General features: G+C 43.6%; 1 protein-coding gene across 1 annotated transcript in view; it reads right to left on the bottom strand.

Moving 5' to 3' along the window:
* Positions 1-5,295, bottom strand: part of CASQ1 (calsequestrin 1) — a 55,688-nt gene extending 50,393 nt beyond the window's left edge. Inside the window, exon 1 of the mRNA XM_044271492.1 lies at positions 4,722-5,295. Within this exon, the coding sequence (XP_044127427.1) occupies positions 4,722-4,964 (243 nt within the window). The 5' untranslated portion in view covers positions 4,965-5,295. The remainder of the gene's footprint in view (positions 1-4,721) is intronic.
* Positions 5,296-19,158: the final 13,863 nt, after the last annotated feature.

Below are 19,158 nucleotides of genomic sequence, written 5' to 3'. Positions count from 1 at the left end.
TCTATCTATCTCATATCTATCTATCTATCTATCTATCTATCTATCTATCTATCTCATATCTATCTATCTATCTATCTATCTATCTATCTATCTCATATCTATCTATCTCATATCTATCTATCTATCTATCTCATATCTATCTAATATCTATCTATCTATCTCATATCTATCTATCTATCTATCTATCTATCTATCTATCTGATATCTATCTCATATCTATCTATCTCATATCTATCTATCTATCTCATATCTATCTATCTCATATCTATCTATCTATCTATCTCATATCTATCTATCTATCTCATATCTATCTATCTATCTATCTATCTATCTCATATCTATCTATCTATCTATCTATCTATCTATCTCATATCTATCTCATATCTATCTATCTATCTAATATCTATCTATCCATCTCATATCTATCTATCTCATATCTATCTATCTATCTATCTATCTCATATCTATCTATCTCTCTCATATCTATCTCATATCTATCTATCTATCTATCTATCTATCTATCTCTCTCATATCTATCTATCTCCTATCTATCTATCTATCTATCTATCTCATATCTATCTCCTATCTATCTCATATCTATCTCATATCTATCTATCTATCTATCTAATATCTATCTATCTCATATCTATCTATCTATCTATCTATCTATCTATTATCTATCTATCTATCTATCTATCTCATATCTATCTATCTATCTATCTATCTATCTCATATCTATCTATCTATCTATCTATCTATCTATCTATCTATCTAATATCTATCTATCTATCTAATATCTATCTATCTCATATCTATCTATCTATCTATCTATCTATCTATCTATCTATCTCATATCTATCTATCTATCTATCTATCTATCTCATATCTATCTATCTATCTAATATCTATCTATCTCATATCTATCTATCTATCTATCTAATATCTATCTAACTAATATGTATCTATCTATCTCTCTCTTATCAAATCAGCTTTATTGGCAGGACTAAATATATTTTAGCATTGCCAAAGCAAGTGGGAAATAATTGGGTAGGGTTCGGGGATGGGGACACCTCCAGGGTGGGGGTATAGGGTAAGTTTAGGGGATAGGGACACATCCAGGGTGGGGTGTCCATGGTATATCAGGCTCCTCTCAGTCTATGGCAGGCAGTAATACATTGTGCTGCTGTGGCCGCTGTGTTCTCCTCTTCCCCCAGCAGTATGAATAGTCTCTGCTCCTCCTCCATGGAGGTGAAGTCTGGGCAGAGATCAGACAGTCTCCTGAGGTGAGCGTCCCTCACTGCTGAGTATTTGGGGCACCGCAGCAGGAAATGAGCCTCATCCTCCACAGCCCCCTGGTCGCACTGCTATCTATCTATCTATCTATCTATCTATCTATCTCATATCTATCTATCTATCTATCTCATATCTATCTATCTATCTCTCATATCTATCTATCTACCTCATATCTATCTATCTCATATCTATCTATCTATCTCATATCTATCATCTATCTCCTATCTATCTATCTATCTATCTATCTATCTATCTATCTAATATCTCATATCTATCTATCTACCTCATATCTATCTATCTATCTATCTATCTACCTCATATCTATCTATCTATCTATCTATCTATCTATCTATCTCATATCTATCACATATCTATCTATCTATCTCATATCTATCTATCTATCTATCTATCTCATATCTATCTAATATCTATCTATCTCATATCTATCTATCTATCTATCTATCTATCTATCTATCTATCTATCTATCTATCTATCTCATATCTATCTATCTCATATCTATCTCATATCTATCTATCTATCTATCTATCTATCTATCTATCTATCTATCTATCTATCTCATATCTATCTATCTATCTACCTCATATCTATCTATCTATCTATCTATCTACCTCATATCTATCTATCTATCTATCTATCTCATATCTATCACATATCTGTCTATCTATGAATCCTCCATGTATCTCATGTTACTGTCCAGAATAGTTGTTGAAGACCTCATATACTGTAACATGTTTGCGGCAGATGAGACCTGACTATGAAGAGCATAGACCCAGTCCACCACCATTAGCTCAGATGGGCTCCAGGTTCTTGACTGTCCACATGGAGATGAGGATTTGTGATATTTTGGGGACTCAATGGCCATCAAAAATTGAGCTAAAGCTATTTAAGTTTCCTTCCCTTCTTAAGTTTTCCTCAAGAATTGGACACTTCATCTTAGTCTCTCTCAATTAATTGTCCACCAGTTGAGGCACCGTAGAGTAAAGGTCGAGCCTGCAACCCTAGACGTATAATTGGAAGCTCTTACTGATGATAGGACTGCTCTTTCCATCTGCCCACAGAATGATCTAAGATAACCACTTAGTATGAAGACGTAGCCAAAATTGGTACCCAGCAATCTAAGTAAATGACAGGGCCCCATCATCGACACCTAGAATGGAGAGCTGAAATATCTGAGAAGGTTCATAATGACTCTACTTATGGTCCTCATTACATAGATATGTTCTTTTAATACCCCTAAAAAAGTTGTCCAGGATTACAAAAACATGGATGCTTCCTTCCAGAAACAACACCACACCTGTCCTCAGGTTGTATGTGGTATTGCAGCCCACCCTCACTCATTTTGAAAGAGCTCCTAGCCTAGACCTGTGATGGCTAACCTCCGGCACTCCAGCTGTGGTAAAACTACGACTCCCAAGGTGTGCACTTGCTTGGCTATTCTCAGAATTCCTTATAAATGAATGGAGCATGCTGGGAGTCGTAGTTTCACCAAAGCTGGAGTGTCGGAGGTTTGCCATCACTGGACTAGACCTTTCAGTGGTCATCAATGACTTGACAAAGAGCTACAACTTCAATGAGGCTCATCCAACTCTTTTTACACAGTGTGATCTATAGGGAATTTAAGATGCACTGTCTTGAGAAGACTTCATTTGAAATCTAGGTCTTGGGAGGAGGGCGCTGTTGCATGGATGTCTATGGCAGATGGCAGTGGTCAAAAGTGGTATTGCATGCAACATAAAAATTTTGTGAACATTTAAAGAAGTTTTCTGCTAGAAATGAAAGACAGGATGGGCTCTGTAATATTATAATTAATAGAAAGGAAGAGATTTGTCACAGCTCATGCATTCCCTTTAACTATAGAGTTTAGTGCAGGAGAACAATCAGACACAGGCCCAAGTAATTGATGGCCCCGCCTAGTTATGGGTGGACGGTTATTAACACCTGTGAGGCAGACATGTTGACATAATTTAAGGATATTCTTCAAATCTGCCATGTTAGCAGACCCTGGGATGTGCAACATGTGACATTTAAACTCTTGCCAAGTCCTGAATATCGACTAGTCAGGTCTACCATCTCAGCAGCTTCCATGTCTTAATCTGAGCTGTGATTGGTCAACATTGCTACCCCGCAATGGCTTCTTGGCAATCACTTTGTGTGACCCAACCTGAAGTCTCTGCAGCCAGTGAAAGGTCTAATACTGGTGTTAGAAGCACAACTATACACAGCAGTAGCCAATCAGATGCCTGCATTCAGCAAACGCTGATTGGTCGGACTATAAAATCGGCCCCTTGGATTTTGCAAAATGTTTGATAGTCAGAAACATATAGAACAAAGTTGCAAGAGGTCAACAGTATTGATGTCACAGAAGGAGGGGCTTGTACATGCAAACAGAAGATGTGATAATCTTGAGGATGCTCACCAAAATTTGCATTGCATAAATATTCATAACCTAATTACGTAATCATAATAATTGCATTTAAAAAACTGCTTTTTTTTTTCTAGAATACACAATGATAAATCACTCTAAAGTCCGAAATATGAAATGGCTTTTGAACCCTCCGACAACTTTAACGTATTGCTTGACTACAACACAAGATTAGGTTGGGTGTAACTGTGTGCATTAAAAGTTGAGATGTAATCAAGAAAAAGTGACAGCCTCTGACTGTGCTTGACAACACAAGACATAGAGGAAAGTTACAGACTAAAGCCAGCAATAAGTAAAGGTTGCAGGGGGGCGTAGCTGAATGAACAAGCTAATATTAGGGTGAAACTGTGTGCATTTAAAGTTGTGATGCAATCAAGAAAAAGTGACAGCCTCTGACTGTGCTTGACAACACAAGACATGGATGAAAGTTACAGAATAAAGCCAGCAATAAGTAAAGGTTGCAGGGGGGCGTAGCTAAATGAACAAGCTAATATTAGGGTAAAACTGTGTGCATTTAAAGTTGAGATGTAATCAAGAAAAGGTGACAGCCTCTGACTATACTTGACAACACAAGACATAGAGGAAAGTTACAGAATAAAGCCAGCAATAAGTAAAGGTTGCAGGGGGGCGTAGCTAAATGAACAAGCTAATATTAGGGTGAAACTGTGTGCATCAAAAGTTGTGATGTAATCAAGAAAAGGTGACAGCCTCTGACTGTGCTTGACAACACAAGACATGGAGGAAAGTTACAGAATAAAGCCAGCAATAAGTAAAGGTTGCAGGAGGGCGTAGTGAAATGAACAAGCTAATGTTATTAGGGTGAAAAGAAGCTATTTGAAGTCCCTGAGTCAAGTTGTGATGTCTTCTAGTGGAGGAAGACTCGAAGCTGGGATTTCCATCCACTAAATGATATCACAAGTTGCCCAAATTTTTGGGATTTTGACATGACATAAATAACAAGTCTCTCCTTGTGTCTCTCGGTACCTCCAAAATCAGCTCCTCCATCTCAAACTGTCTTTGGGAAGCTTTGTCATCCTCAATAGGTTCATGGTATAGCAAAGCCAAAACGTCATACTTCTTTAGGGCGGCCTTATAGTTTTTCAAGCTGATGTGGATGACTCTGTCCTCTCCGTCATACTCTGGGAAGTCGAGTCCGTTATCCGGCCGGGCACCCACGTTGGTCAGGGCCAAGCACAGAGCTGCCAAAACCAGCCACAGCCCCTTCATCCTCTCGCACGTTCCAAATCAACAGGTCACAGATTTGGGTCCCAGTTTAAAATCAGTGGGGGGAGAACTTTAGGAGGATTGTACCAAAACCCCTTTCGCCACCCCTACAGGTAAAGGAATAGTTTCGGATGGACAGGTATCTCCTCTGGCTTCTTGGTGAGATGGCTCCACTCTTACTTAGGGGCTTGGGGACAGCTCCTTGAGCTGGTTGAGATGGAGGCGAGAGTCTGGGAACAAGTGGTGGAGGCTATCCCAGTGTGCACAGACTGAAAAAGCAAAGGCACAATCTGACACCCAGTCCATAAAAGAGGATAAGGGGGCTGGATACGATGAGGTCAAGAACTCGGGAGGGACATCCTATCCTAACAGGCTTGCCAGTCTGGACATTCGTCACTTGAACCCCCCTCCTCCAGTAACCACTAGTCTATATATGTCTACATGAGATCGGTCTCCTAATATACTGAGTCCTCAAGTATCCTACTGTCAGAAGCAGGACAGGGGGCATTCAGGCAGCAAGACACCTCGACACAAAACTGAATATCTTCCACCTCAGAAACTGCTTGATAAGTCAATTTTATATGCAGTCATTGGATCTGATTTGTTCTTTGTAAGACTCTGTTCCTTATTGGGTCTTCGAGGCTTGGATATTTTTACAACCATGCAAGACACCTTAAGGTAGTGGTCTTCAACCTGTGGATCTCATGATCTTCCAACATGCCCTGATTCTTTGCCTCCTATGCTGGGAGCTTCAGTCCCACAACAGTTAGAGAACCAAAAGTTCGAGGCCAACGCCTTTAGGGGATTATAATAAAAATGTGCACTACAACGTGTTGCCCCAGACATCGGTTGTCACTTTACGTACTTATGATCTTCAAGTTAAAACTCAATGGACGGTGGCACTCCAGAAGAGGAACAGGAAGTCTTGTCGTACAAATTGTAGGGGATCATAGACTGTTCCCCATGCTCTTCTCCCTTATACAGGCTGCTCCCCATGTACTCATCCCTTATACAGGCTGCTCCCTATGCCACCCTCTGTCAGACTGCTCCTGGTATCCTCATCTCTCACACAGACTGCTCCTCTGACCCCCCCTCTTGTACACAGACTGCTCTTCTGACCCCCTCTTGTACACAGACTGCTCCTCTGACCCCCTCTTGTACACAGACTGCTCCTCTGACCCCCTCTTGTACACAGACTGCTCCTCTGACCCCCTCTTGTACACAGACTGCTCCTCTGACCCCCCTCTTGTACACAGACTGCTCCTCTGACCCCCTCTTGTACACAGACTGCTCCTCTGACCCCCTCTTGTACACAGACTGCTCCTCTGACCCCCTCTTGTACACAGACTGCTCCTCTGACCCCCTCTTGTACACAGACTGCTCCTCTGACCCCCTCTTGTACACAGACTGCTCCTCTGACCCCCTCTTGTACACAGACTGCTCCTCTGACCCCCTCTTGTACACAGACTGCTCCTCTGACCCCCTCTTGTACACAGACTGCTCCTCTGACCCCCTCTTGTACACAGACTGCTCCTCTGACCCCCTCTTGTACACAGACTGCTCCTCTGACCCCCTCTTGTACACAGACTGCTCCTCTTACCCCCTCTTGTACACAGACTGCTCCTCTTACCCCCTCTTGTACACAGACTGCTCCTCTGACCCCCTCTTGTACACAGACTGCTCCTCTGACCCCCTCTTGTACACAGACTTCTCCTCTGACCCCCTCTTGTACACAGACTGCTCCTCTGACCCCCTCTTGTATACAGACTGCTCCTCTGACCCCCTCTTGTACACAGACTTCTCCTCTGACCCCCTCTTGTACACAGACTGCTCCACTGACCCCCTCTTGTACACAGACTGCTCCTCTGACCCCCTCTTGTACACAGACTGCTACTCTGACCCCCTCTTGTACACAGACTGCTCCTCTGACCCCCTCTTGTATACAGACTGCTCCTCTGACCCCCTCTTGTACACAGACTGCTCCTCTGACCCCCTCTTGTACACAGACTGCTCCTCTGACCCCCTCTTGTACACAGACTGCTCCTCTGACCCCCTCTTGTACACAGACTGCTCCTCTGACCCCCTCTTGTACACAGACTGCTCCTCTGACCCCCTCTTGTACACAGACTGCTCCTCTGACCCCCTCTTGTACACAGACTGCTCCTCTGACCCCCTCTTGTACACAGACTGCTCCTCTGACCCCCTCTTGTACACAGACTGCTCCTCTGACCCCCCTCTTGTACACAGACTGCTCCTCTGACCCCCTCTTGTACACAGACTGCTCCTCTGACCTCCTCTTGTACACAGACTGCTCCTCTGACCCCCTCTTGTACACAGACTGCTCCTCTGACCTCCTCTTGTACACAGACTGCTCCTCTGACCCCCTCTTGTACACAGACTGCTCCTCTGACCCCCTCTTGTACACAGACTGCTCCTCTGACCCCCTCTTGTACACAGACTGCTCCTCTGACCCCCTCTTGTACACAGACTGCTCCTCTGACCCCCTCTTGTACACAGACTGCTCCTCTGACCCCCTCTTGCACACAGACTGCTCCTCTGACCCCCTCTTGTACACAGACTGCTCCTCTGACCCCCTCTTGTACACAGACTGCTCCTCTGACCCCCTCTTGTACACAGACTGCTCCTCTGACCCCCTCTTGTACACAGACTGCTCCTCTGACCCCCTCTTGTACACAGACTGCTTCCCATGCACATCTTTTGTTACATGTACTGCTCCTTATGCCCCTTTCTCACAAACTGCTCTCACCATCCTAAATAACACCGCCACATCATAACTGGATAATACCGCCATACCATGATTGGATAATGCCACCATACAAATAACACTAGTATACCATGAATAAATAATACCACCATACAGAAACTGCATAATACCACCATACCATGACTGAATAACATCAAAATACTATGAATAAATAATACCACCATACTATGACTGGATACCACCACCATAGCAAGACTAAATAATACCAGCATATTGCGAATGGATAACACCATCATGTTGAGACTGAATGCCACCACCACACAGTAACTGAATAATACCATACCCTGAGTGGATAACACCACCATACTGTGACTAGATAATACCACCATGTCATGACTAAATAACACTACCATAACCTGACTAAATTAAGAGTATTTTACATACTTAAAGGGGTTTTCCGGGATTTTCTTGCTAATGATCTATCCTCAGGATGGGTCATCAGTATCTGATCGTTGGGGGTCCAACACTAGGGACCGCCGCTGATCAGAAGGCTGCATGGCTGTGAACGCTGTGGCCTTCTTTCTGCATTTTGCTAGGCCAAATGACGACACGTTCATGTATCACGTGGCCTAGTTGCAGCTCAGCCCCAGTCAAATGTAAGAGAGCAAAGCTGCAAAACCAAGCACAGCCGCTATACAATATATGGTGCTCAGGTTGGTAAGCTCCAAGAAGGCAGCGATGCTCACAGGAGCGCCAGTGCCTTCTTAAACAGCTCATCAATGGGGTCCGGGTGTCGGACCCCTACTGATCAGATACTGATGACCTATCCAGAGGATAGATCATCAGTAAAAACAAAATATCCTGGAAAACCCTTTTTAATTAAGTACTGATTGGTTCTGTCTAGGGATGAAATCATTACTCAATTAAATCGTAATTCGACACAAAAAAAATCTCGTCGCTGTGTGACGTCAGGACGCGCGGAGAAGAAGATGGAGGAGCTGAGGAGCGGCGCCCCTACAGGAAAGGTAAGTACTGGCGCTGGGGACATGGCTAGGAGGGGGAGATGGTGGCACTGGGGGCAAGCTGGTGGCACTGGGGGGAAAGCTGGTGGCACTGGGGGGGGCAAGATAGTGGTACTGGGGGGCAGTTGGTCTCACTGGGGGGAAGTTGGTGGCACTGGGGGGCAGCTGGTGGCACTGGGGGCAAGCTGAGGGTGAAGGTGATGACACTGGAGGGCAGCTGATGGTACTGGGGTGGCAGCTGGTGGTACTAGTGGACATCTGGTGACACTTGGGGGCAGCTGGTGGCACTGGAGGTGGCAGCTGATGGCACTGGGTGGCAGCTGGTGGCACTGGAGGGCAGTTGATGGCACTGAGGGGGCAGATGATGCCACTGGGGGGGAAGCTGATGGCACTGGGTGGCAGCTGATGGCACTGAGGGGGCAGCTGATGGCACTGGGGTGGCAGCTGATGGCACTGGGGTGGCAGCTGATGGCACTGTGGGGCCAGCTGATGGCACTGGGGGGAGCCTAATGGCACTGAATGGTAGCTGATGGCACGCTAGCGAGCACTATTACCCGATGCTGTGTGACATCAGGACGGAAGTCCAGCACGCAGAGAAGAAGATAGAGGAGCGGTGCCCCTACAGGAAAGGTAAGTACTGGTGCTGGGGAGATGGCACTGGGGGGCAGTTGGTGGCACTTAGGGGAAAGCTGGTGGCACTGAGGGGGCAGCTTATGGCACTGGGGGGCAGCTGGTGGCACTGGGGGCAAGCTGAGGGTGAAGGTGATGACACTGGAGGGCAGCTGATGGTACTGGGGTGGCAGCTGGTGGTACTAGTGGACATCTGGTGACACTTGGGGGCAGCTGGTGGCACTGGAGGTGGCAGCTGATGGCACTGGGTGGCAGCTGGTGGCACTGGAGGGCAGTTGATGGCACTGAGGGGGCAGATGATGCCACTGGGGGGGAAGCTGATGGCACTGGGTGGCAGCTGATGGCACTGAGGGGGCAGCTGATAGCACTGGGGTGGCAGCTGATGGCACTGGGGTGGCAGCTGATGGCACTGTGGGGCCAGCTGATGGCACTGGGGGGAGCCTAATGGCACTGAATGGTAGCTGATGGCACGCTAGCGAGCACTATTACCCGATGCTGTGTGACATCAGGACGGAAGTCCAGCACGCAGAGAAGAAGATAGAGGAGCGGTGCCCCTACAGGAAAGGTAAGTACTGGTGCTGGGGAGATGGCACTGGGGGGCAGTTGGTGGCACTTAGGGGAAAGCTGGTGGCACTGAGGGGGCAGCTTATGGCACTGGGGGAACCTGATGGCACTGGGGTGGCAGCTGATGGCACTGGGGTGGCAGCTGATGGCACTGGGGTGGCAGCTGGTGGAACTAGGGTGGCAGCTGGTGGAACTGGGGGCAGCTGGTGGCACTGTGGGGGAAATTGATGGCACTGGGGTGGCAGCTGGTGGCACTGGGAAGCAGCTGATAGCACTGAGGGGGCAGCTGATGGCACTGAAGGGCAGCTGATGGCACTGGGGGGAGCTTGATGGCAGCTGATGGTACTGGGGGGTAGCTGGTGGCACTGGGGGGCAGTTGGTGGCACTAAGGGGGAAGCTGATGGCAATGAGGAAGGAAGCTGATGGCACTGAGGAAGGAAGCTGATGGCACTGAGGGGGAAGCTGATGGCAGTGGGGGGAAGCTGATGGCACTGGGGTGGCAGTTGATGGCACTGAGGGGGCAGCTGATGGCACTGAGGGGGCAGCTGATGGCACTGGGGTGGCAGCTGATGGCACTGAGGGGGCAGCTAATGGCACTGAGGGGGAAGCTGATGGCAATGAGGAAGGAAGCTGATGGCACTGAGGGGGAAGCTGATGGTACCGGGGGGCTGATGAGTTTTTATAAAGAAAAACTTTCTTTTAGTTAGTTTTTTGTTATTAGAGTGCGCGATTAATCGTTGGATTACTCGATAGAATACTCGATTACATAAATAGTCGATAGCTGCAGCCCTAGTTCTGTCCCCTTTAATTATTTTATGTGATTATTTACTTTTACTACTCTGTGTGTGATTTGTCTGTTTAACCTTAGATTTAATCCCACTTAGTAAATATTTGGATCACTTAGCCTTCTTAAACCTATCTATTCTCAAATCGTCAAATCCACATTAAAAATACACCACTATACAGTGACTGAGTAACACCAGTATACCATGCATGGCAGCATGAACAATACCACCATGACTGGATAGCCATCATATTGTGACTAAGTAAATCCACCATACAGTGACTGATTAATGCCACTATATGGTTGCTGTCGACTAAAAACCGCTATGGGAATCCAAACTTAGACTGATCATATGGAGGTGGTGTGCAGAGCATCGTCACATCGCAGGATTAGAAAATTCATAAAACAGAGGCAGAATAAGCTTTTCTTTGGAGTATTTCTCTTTCTCCATCTTCTCCATCTAGCCCAGACTGTCATGACGACTTCGTAGAGGTATAAATTACCCATTCAAAGTTCACCGTGCAGATATCATTGGCTCCATTGCTTTCCAGCACATCCTCGGCCTCTTCACAAATCACCCATCCCTACGTCCCATCACAGTAAATATTGCCTGCCAGAACAGACTAGGGAGTAGTTTCCACAGATCTGAACTTACTCTTACCCGTCCTACTTCTCACAAGGAGGTCTTCTTGCCCCCGGCCCGACGCTCAGCAGCCGATCACATCAGCCATCTTGCAGAAACACAGGGCACTCATATTAAAAGCTAATTAATAAAGATCCCAGACCAAAACTAGCAATTTAGTTCAGACACCAGACCAGGTTCCAAAGTTGTTTTAGACTTCAGATCCAACCCCAAAATAAGTTCCGATCCAACCCCCAAATTATACCACTATGCAGACCACTCAATTCAGTCAGATCCCAGACCGGGCAACAAAATTACTTGACTGCAGTCCAGATTCCTCAAGAGGTTGTCCAGAATTTTGATATTTAAAAAGTTATACATCTTTTTGTATATAGTGATATGGACCATGCTGGTATAACCTGGGTATCTCCTGTATATAATTATATATGTACAGCTGGTATAAGTTATACATCTTCTTGTATATAGTGATATGGACCATGCTGGTATAACCTGGGTATCTCCTATATATAATTATATATGTACAGCTGGTATAAGTTATACATCTTCTTGTATATAGTGATATGGAGCATGCTGGTATAACCTGGGTATCTCCTGTATATAATTATATATGTACAGCTGGTATAAGTTATACATCTTCCTGTATATAGTGATATGGACCATGCTGGTATAACCTGGGTATCTCCTGTATATAATTATATAAGTACAGCTGGTATAAGTTATACATCTTCTTGTATATAGTGATATGGAGCATGCTGGTATAACCTGGGCATCTCCTGTATATAATTATATATGTACAGCTGGTATAAGTTATACATCTTCTTGTATATAGTGATATGGAGCATGCTGGTATAACCTGGGTATCTCCTGTATATAATTATATATGTACAGCTGGTATAAGTTATACATCTTCTTGTATATAGTGATATGGACCATGCTGGTATAACCTGGGCATCTCCTGTATATAATTATATATGTACAGCTGGTATAACCTGGGCATCTCCTGTATATAATGATATGTAGCAGCTGGTATAACCTGGGCATCTCCTGTATATAATTATATATGTACAGCTGGTATAACCTGGGCATCTCCTGTATATAATGATATATGTACAGCTGGTATAACCTGGGCATCTCCTGTATATAATGATATATGTACAGCTGGTATAACCTGGGCATCTCCTGTATATAATTATATATGTACAGCTGGTATAACCTGGGTATCTCCTGTATATAATTATATATGTACAGCTGGTATAAGTTATACATCTTCTTGTATACAGTGATATGGAGCATGCTGGTATAACCTGGGTATCTCCTGTATATAATTATATATGTACAGCTGGTATAAGTTATACATCTTCTTGTATATAGTGATATGGACCATGCTGGTATAACCTGGGTATCTCCTGTATATAATTATATATGTACAGCTGGTATAAGTTATACATCCTCTTGTATATAGTGATATGGAGCATGCTGGTATAACCTGGGCATCTCCTGTATATAATTATATATGTACAGCTGGTATAAGTTATACATCCTCTTGTATATAGTGATATGGAGCATGCTGGTATAACCTGGGCATCTCCTGTATATAATTATATATGTACAGCTGGTATAAGTTATACATCTTCCTGTATATAGTGATATGGACCATGCTGGTATAACCTGGGTATCTCCTGTATATAATTATATATGTACAGCTGGTATAAGTTATACATCTTCTTGTATATAGTAATATGGAGCATGCTGGTATAACCTGGGCATCTCCTGTATATAATTATATATGTACAGCTGGTATAAGTTATACATCTTCTTGTATATAGTGATATGGAGCATGCTGGTATAACCTGGGTATCTCCTGTATATAATTATATATGTACAGCTGGTATAAGTTATACATCTTCTTGTATAAAGTGATGTGGACCATGCTGGTATAACCTGGGTATCTCCTGTATATAATTATATATGTACAGCTGGTATAAGTTATACATCTTCTTGTATATAGTGATATGGACCATGCTGGTATAACCTGGGCATCTCCTGTATATAATTATATATGTACAGCTGGTATAAGTTATACATCTTCTTGTATATAGTGATATGGAGCATGCTGGTATAACCTGGGCATCTCCTGTATATAATTATATATGTACAGCTGGTATAAGTTATACATCTTCTTGTATATAGTGATATGGACCATGCTGGTATAACCTGGGTATCTCCTGTATATATTATATATGTACAGCTGGTATAACCTGGGCATCTCCTGTATATAATTATATATGTACAGCTGGTATAAGTTATACATCTTCTTGTATATAGTGATATGGACCATGCTGGTATAACCTGGGTATCTCCTGTATATAATTATATATGTACAGCTGGTATAAGTTATACAGCTTCTTGTATATAGTGATATGGAGCATGCTGGTATAACCTGGGCATCTCCTGTATATAATTATATATGTACAGCTGGTATAAGTTATACATCTTCTTGTATATAGTGATATGGAGCATGCTGGTATAACCTGGGCATCTCCTGTATATAATTATATATGTACAGCTGGTATAAGTTATACATCTTCTTGTATATAGTGATATGGACCATGCTGGTATAACCTGGGTATCTCCTGTATATAATTATATATGTACAGCTGGTATAACCTGGGCATCTCCTGTATATAATTATATATGCACAGCTGGTATAAGTTATACATCTTCCTGTATATAGTGATATGGAGCATGCTGGTATAACCTGGGCATCTCCTGTATATAATTATATATGTACAGCTGGTATAAGTTATACATCTTCTGTATATAGTGATATGGAGCATGCTGGTATAACCTGGGCATCTCCTGTATATAATTATATATGTACAGCTGGTATAAGTTATACATCTTCTTGTATATAGTGATATGGACCATGCTGGTATAACCTGGGCATCTCCTGTATATAATTATATATGTACAGCTGGTATAAGTTATACATCTTCTTGTATACAGTGATATGGAGCATGCTGGTATAACCTGGGTATCTCCTGTATATAATTATATATGTATAATGGTGACAACATCAATGATACATTAATGAAGAAGGCCCCCAGGAGATTGGGTATCCTTCTAGTTTGGGATGCTATGTGGTAAAGTGTAGCCTTGTGGAGCACCTAAGTGACCTCACCTTCCTCATGATAAGGCCCTCTATCGTCTATCAGATCTCACATAAGGCTGGAGATACTTTAGTTATTGTCGAGGATGAATATGTATCCAGATGTTTGAGCAATGCCCCAGGTTGTAATTCTGCACATTGTTCTTCCTGGATCCCAGGTCACTATGAGTCTCGCTGCTTTCAGTTCTTGCACGTGTCGGACATAGGCATGGGAGATTTTTCCACCTGTAAGCCATTGGCTGTGATCCACATTCAGCTCAGACTCAAACTCTCATCGGAATCCTCTGATCTGTTAACGACTCTCGTGCATTGATTTTGTGGCCCTAAGCAGTTCTCCTGCAAGCTGCTGAAATACGGATAGATATATATTTTTTACAATCACCATATTAAGAAGGGAGACACAGCAGAAGATCTAAATATAATTTGAGATGAGTCTGGAGTAAGATAAGAAGGCCTTGTGCGGATGCTGGGTAATTAGAGATTGATGGAGAGGAGTCGGGCAGAGATTGGGAGAGAGAGAGGAGACACAGGAGACAACGTTGCGTGGGTGAGTCCCTCAGGCCCCCAGAATTTATCTAGAATTACCCTGTCAGCTCAAGACCATGAATTCAGACTCCTTGGGATTTTTAAGTTCCTTCTACTCTCCGTAGCAGAACTGCTTGACAAAAGCAGATTACAAGACGCCAGGAGTTGTAATTTTACAGCACTCGTAATCTTTTTCTAACATGTTGAACTTTTTTTTTACACATTTTTGAAAATTCTTTAACACTCAGACATGTCCCATGCATATGCTGGGCTTTAAGCATAAATGGGGATTATGGCAACCCCCCCCCCCCCCCCCCCGACTAGAGATGATTGATTTTCCTAAAATTTGCTTAGAGTCCGATTCGGCCGAACCTGTTGCTAGATTTGGTAAATTTTATCCGATTTGGAAGAGACCCAGTTGTCTTCAAAACTGTAAAATGGTGGCTGCCATTTTCAAAGAATCGTGCAGGCCTAATTCCAAAAGTTTAGGATTTAAAGAAACCAACATTTTGGGGGAAATTCATAACAAATTTGACTTGGGCCATGCTCATGTCTAACCCTGTCGCAGTTCTAGTTTTTTCATTACTGTGCTTCAGGCCTCCATTTCTTTAGGTTCCACTTAAGACGTCATGGACATTGGCCATAAAACTGCTCTGTACATCCTCCAGAGCTGTAATCTGGCACCCATAGTTGTGTTTGTCACCCCTTGTAAGTCTGTATGGCTACGATTTCACAGAGGGGTTAGGCCATGCTACACTGAAGGCCGAGGTATCTTACCTAGAATAATTGCCCCGTAATACTGTGCCAAACAGAGCCATTATATGTGCTGCATCTAAAAGCAAAGGAACCATAGACCATAATGAGTCCCATAGCAAAAATCATCACATCCCACCATTCCAGGACAAGATGTTTGTTGACTCCTTCCTTTTTTCTCCCATCGCGTAATCAGTGGACCCCTTTCTTCTCATAGGCACCATAACTGTCACTTCGGTCTATACAACCTCAACAGAGCTACTCATATTCAGGCCAACTGTCAACTTTTTTCCTGTCCTAAGTACTTTAAAGTCTAGATGTGAGCTCAGATACAGATGTAAGCACTCTCCATGTCACTCTGCATAGCAGGCTGCTGCTGGTGGATCAGCACTTTAAGCCGAAAGTTATGATCACAGATTTTATAATTAGATTACGCTGACATCTCCAAGATGTACTCAAACTGTTCAAAACCAAAGAGTCAGTACATCAAGAAACTGTAAAGCGTGTGACCTCTGTTGATCCAAATTTCATGGGGAACTAAAATCTACAAAATGATTCAAAAATTTAGTTTTTTTTATGTATCTGCTATGGGGCCCTTAGAAATAGGAGGCCTGTCCACTGTGCGGACTTCACTCCAAGGACTCTACGGTGGGAGATGCATTGCAAGGGAGTCAAGAACTGGGCCTGGGAGCATGGAAGGGAAATAGTGGGGGGAAATTAGCAAAACCCAGTACTATAATGTTGGCCCAAGTTTGATCACTGCTATGGGACCCCTATCTTCTACGAATACCAGTGAGCAGAATAACATTGGATCCTACTGTATTTGAAAGCTTTTCATGTTGTCCAGGTTCTCATGTCTAGGCACATACATATAATGGAGTTACCCGGGATGTTTTGGTCCCCAATTTGAGTCCTATGTTACCAAGTTAACATGGTAATGCCAACAAAGATGAGAATACCTAATCTTATGGAATGTGTAGAATGGGACCTAGTGGAGGCCATGAGGTTTCCTTAAGCCCCATGAGTCTTTATTGCCCCCCTTGATGGACTATTATCCTTCAAAGAGAGGATAGACTCCAACACAAAAATGAACCACAAGTTTGTCCACTGCTGATCCTCATTGTTGTTGTGGTGGGACCTCTTTACTGTGTTAGAAGCTAAGCCCACCTGAGGACTGTCTTTTCCTTTCATTTGAAAATGAAAAACATTTTCAGATAATATTGCTAAGAAAAGCTGTACATACTAAGGTGTGTGGTATTAAGCTGCATTCGTTGAAGTCAAGAGATGACGTATGTGGTATAGACAAGACCTTGAGAGACACATATTTCAGTGGATCTCAGAAATGGTATACAAACAGAACAGAGGGCATCTTAACAAAAATAACAGGTCTCTTGCAGGATCTGACTGACACGAGCACACTGCACAGGATAGGAGGTCCAGTTGCTTCTTCTATTCAATTTCCATGATACCAGCACATTTTGGACATTTTGGTGTTCCAAGTATTATGGACAGATGAGCCCTGATATGATTACTCCCCATATAGGCTACTTGGCATTGCCCTTCCTCACCGTTCCACACATCAGTCAATACCCACCACTTTGTCCTAGTAATAAATCTATCACCACTGAGGTTCCTTATTAGCTTGCCGATTTATTAGTGCCAACCTTTTTCCAGATCATTCACGAATCCAATTGGCCCTAATAATAGTGACAATATTTTTGGAGTTGTAGGAATGCTTAAGACTCACAAGTCAGCATATGACAGATCATTAGTATATAGACACATATCAGTTTTTAAATAATTGTGACAAAATCCTCCCCCGCCACTTATGATCAGGTAGCTGATGACTCCACATCAAGAAACTAAGCCAAATCTTTACGAGCCCTCATCGTTACCCATTATAATGTCCCAAGATAGTCTTCTAGCCCTTGTTCCTCTGCGTCTGTCACTGGTGCGACCTGTGTCTCGTGTGTAAGATGTTCATAACCCGCCTTCGTTAACTGATAGCTCCATAACATTGCTCCACACTCACAAGGAACATTGCTAAAAGGGTTTTAATTATTGAGGCCATCATATTTATAGCTGCATGAATTATTAAGTACTTGAAAAACTAAAATGAGCCAGCATTCTGTTAACCCATCCACTACACATCAAAATCTAAAAAGCCTAAATCATTTTTCCTCATCTGCATGCCTCTGGTGATGGTCTACCAGCCACCATACAAATAAGGTTGCAGATGGATCCTTACCGCATTGGCAGATTCTACCAACAAACATTTGGCCAAATACCTTCACATGGATCAAACAGCCAGGTCTGAGATAGATTGAACTGGATGGATGAAGGTCTTTCCCAGTTGTATTCTCACTTTAGACTTTTATGTTTTCTAGGTGGACATCCCACCTTTGTCACTCCCATCTATAGAGAGTACAAGAGTTTCTGTAACAACGCTAGATTTCAATGGAGTGGATGACCATTCACTGTCTTAGATGTGGTCACCACTGGTTGCCTTTGCTTGCTGTAGACCCTATTTGGGGGTCCCAAATGTTGGACAGCCACATATCCTGTGGATATGCCATAAATGTCTACAGTGGGAAAAGCCCTTTAGAGGTTTCATTCATAATAAGAAAAACACTGTGTTATGCTTGCGCCTCATGCCCACCACCATCATGCTTTTTCAGACGGACACAGATGCTGGTACATTCACTCTCTTTCTGCTACTGCTTCTGTCCAGCAGCTAGATCCCACATGCCCTCCTTTGTCCTCCAGCAGTGGATTCAGCTGCCAAAATTCTGTTTCTCTTGTTGCAGGCCGCAACCTAAGCTGGTCTTCCGGCTCTCCTCGCTTCGTGCGCACTACCGGTCTCTAAAAGTGCCATTATATATGTGTGTTAAACTTCACCAGCCGATGGCTGGACACCTGTGGGAACTTAAGACACCTTTTCCTGGGGAGAGGTGCCTGAGCATTAGGTTTACTTGCTTGCGAGATCCTGCAAAAGTGCTATAATCTCCTTGTTTGCCCATCTACCGACTTCTGATTGATACCCATAATCTGACTGTCTCTGCCACCTGACCTGACCCTGGCCTGATCACCGTACTGACCCTGTGTTAACTGCCCTGAACTTTGTACTGTTTCACAAATTTGCACAAACTTTGCTTGCCCTGACCTCACCCTGTTTCTATATAATAAAGGTCTCGTCTGCACTGGGTTCGTGCGGCGAGCCGATGGACACAAGGCGCAAATCACAACCCGAGGTTGGATTTGAGTTTTTTTATTGGAAAGATGACGCGTTTCGGGGTACTCAAGACCCCTTTATTAAGTCTGTATCCTTGTCACTGTGAGCTCGCTGGTGGACTCTCCTGAAGAGTCCCTTTCAGAAGAAATA

The sequence above is a fragment of the Bufo gargarizans genome, chromosome 11, assembly GCF_014858855.1.
Source record: "Bufo gargarizans isolate SCDJY-AF-19 chromosome 11, ASM1485885v1, whole genome shotgun sequence".
In the NCBI taxonomy this organism is placed as follows: domain Eukaryota; kingdom Metazoa; phylum Chordata; class Amphibia; order Anura; family Bufonidae; genus Bufo; species Bufo gargarizans.
The sequence above is the reverse complement of the archived record's forward strand: the minus strand, read 5'-3'. Positions and strand labels throughout refer to the sequence as shown.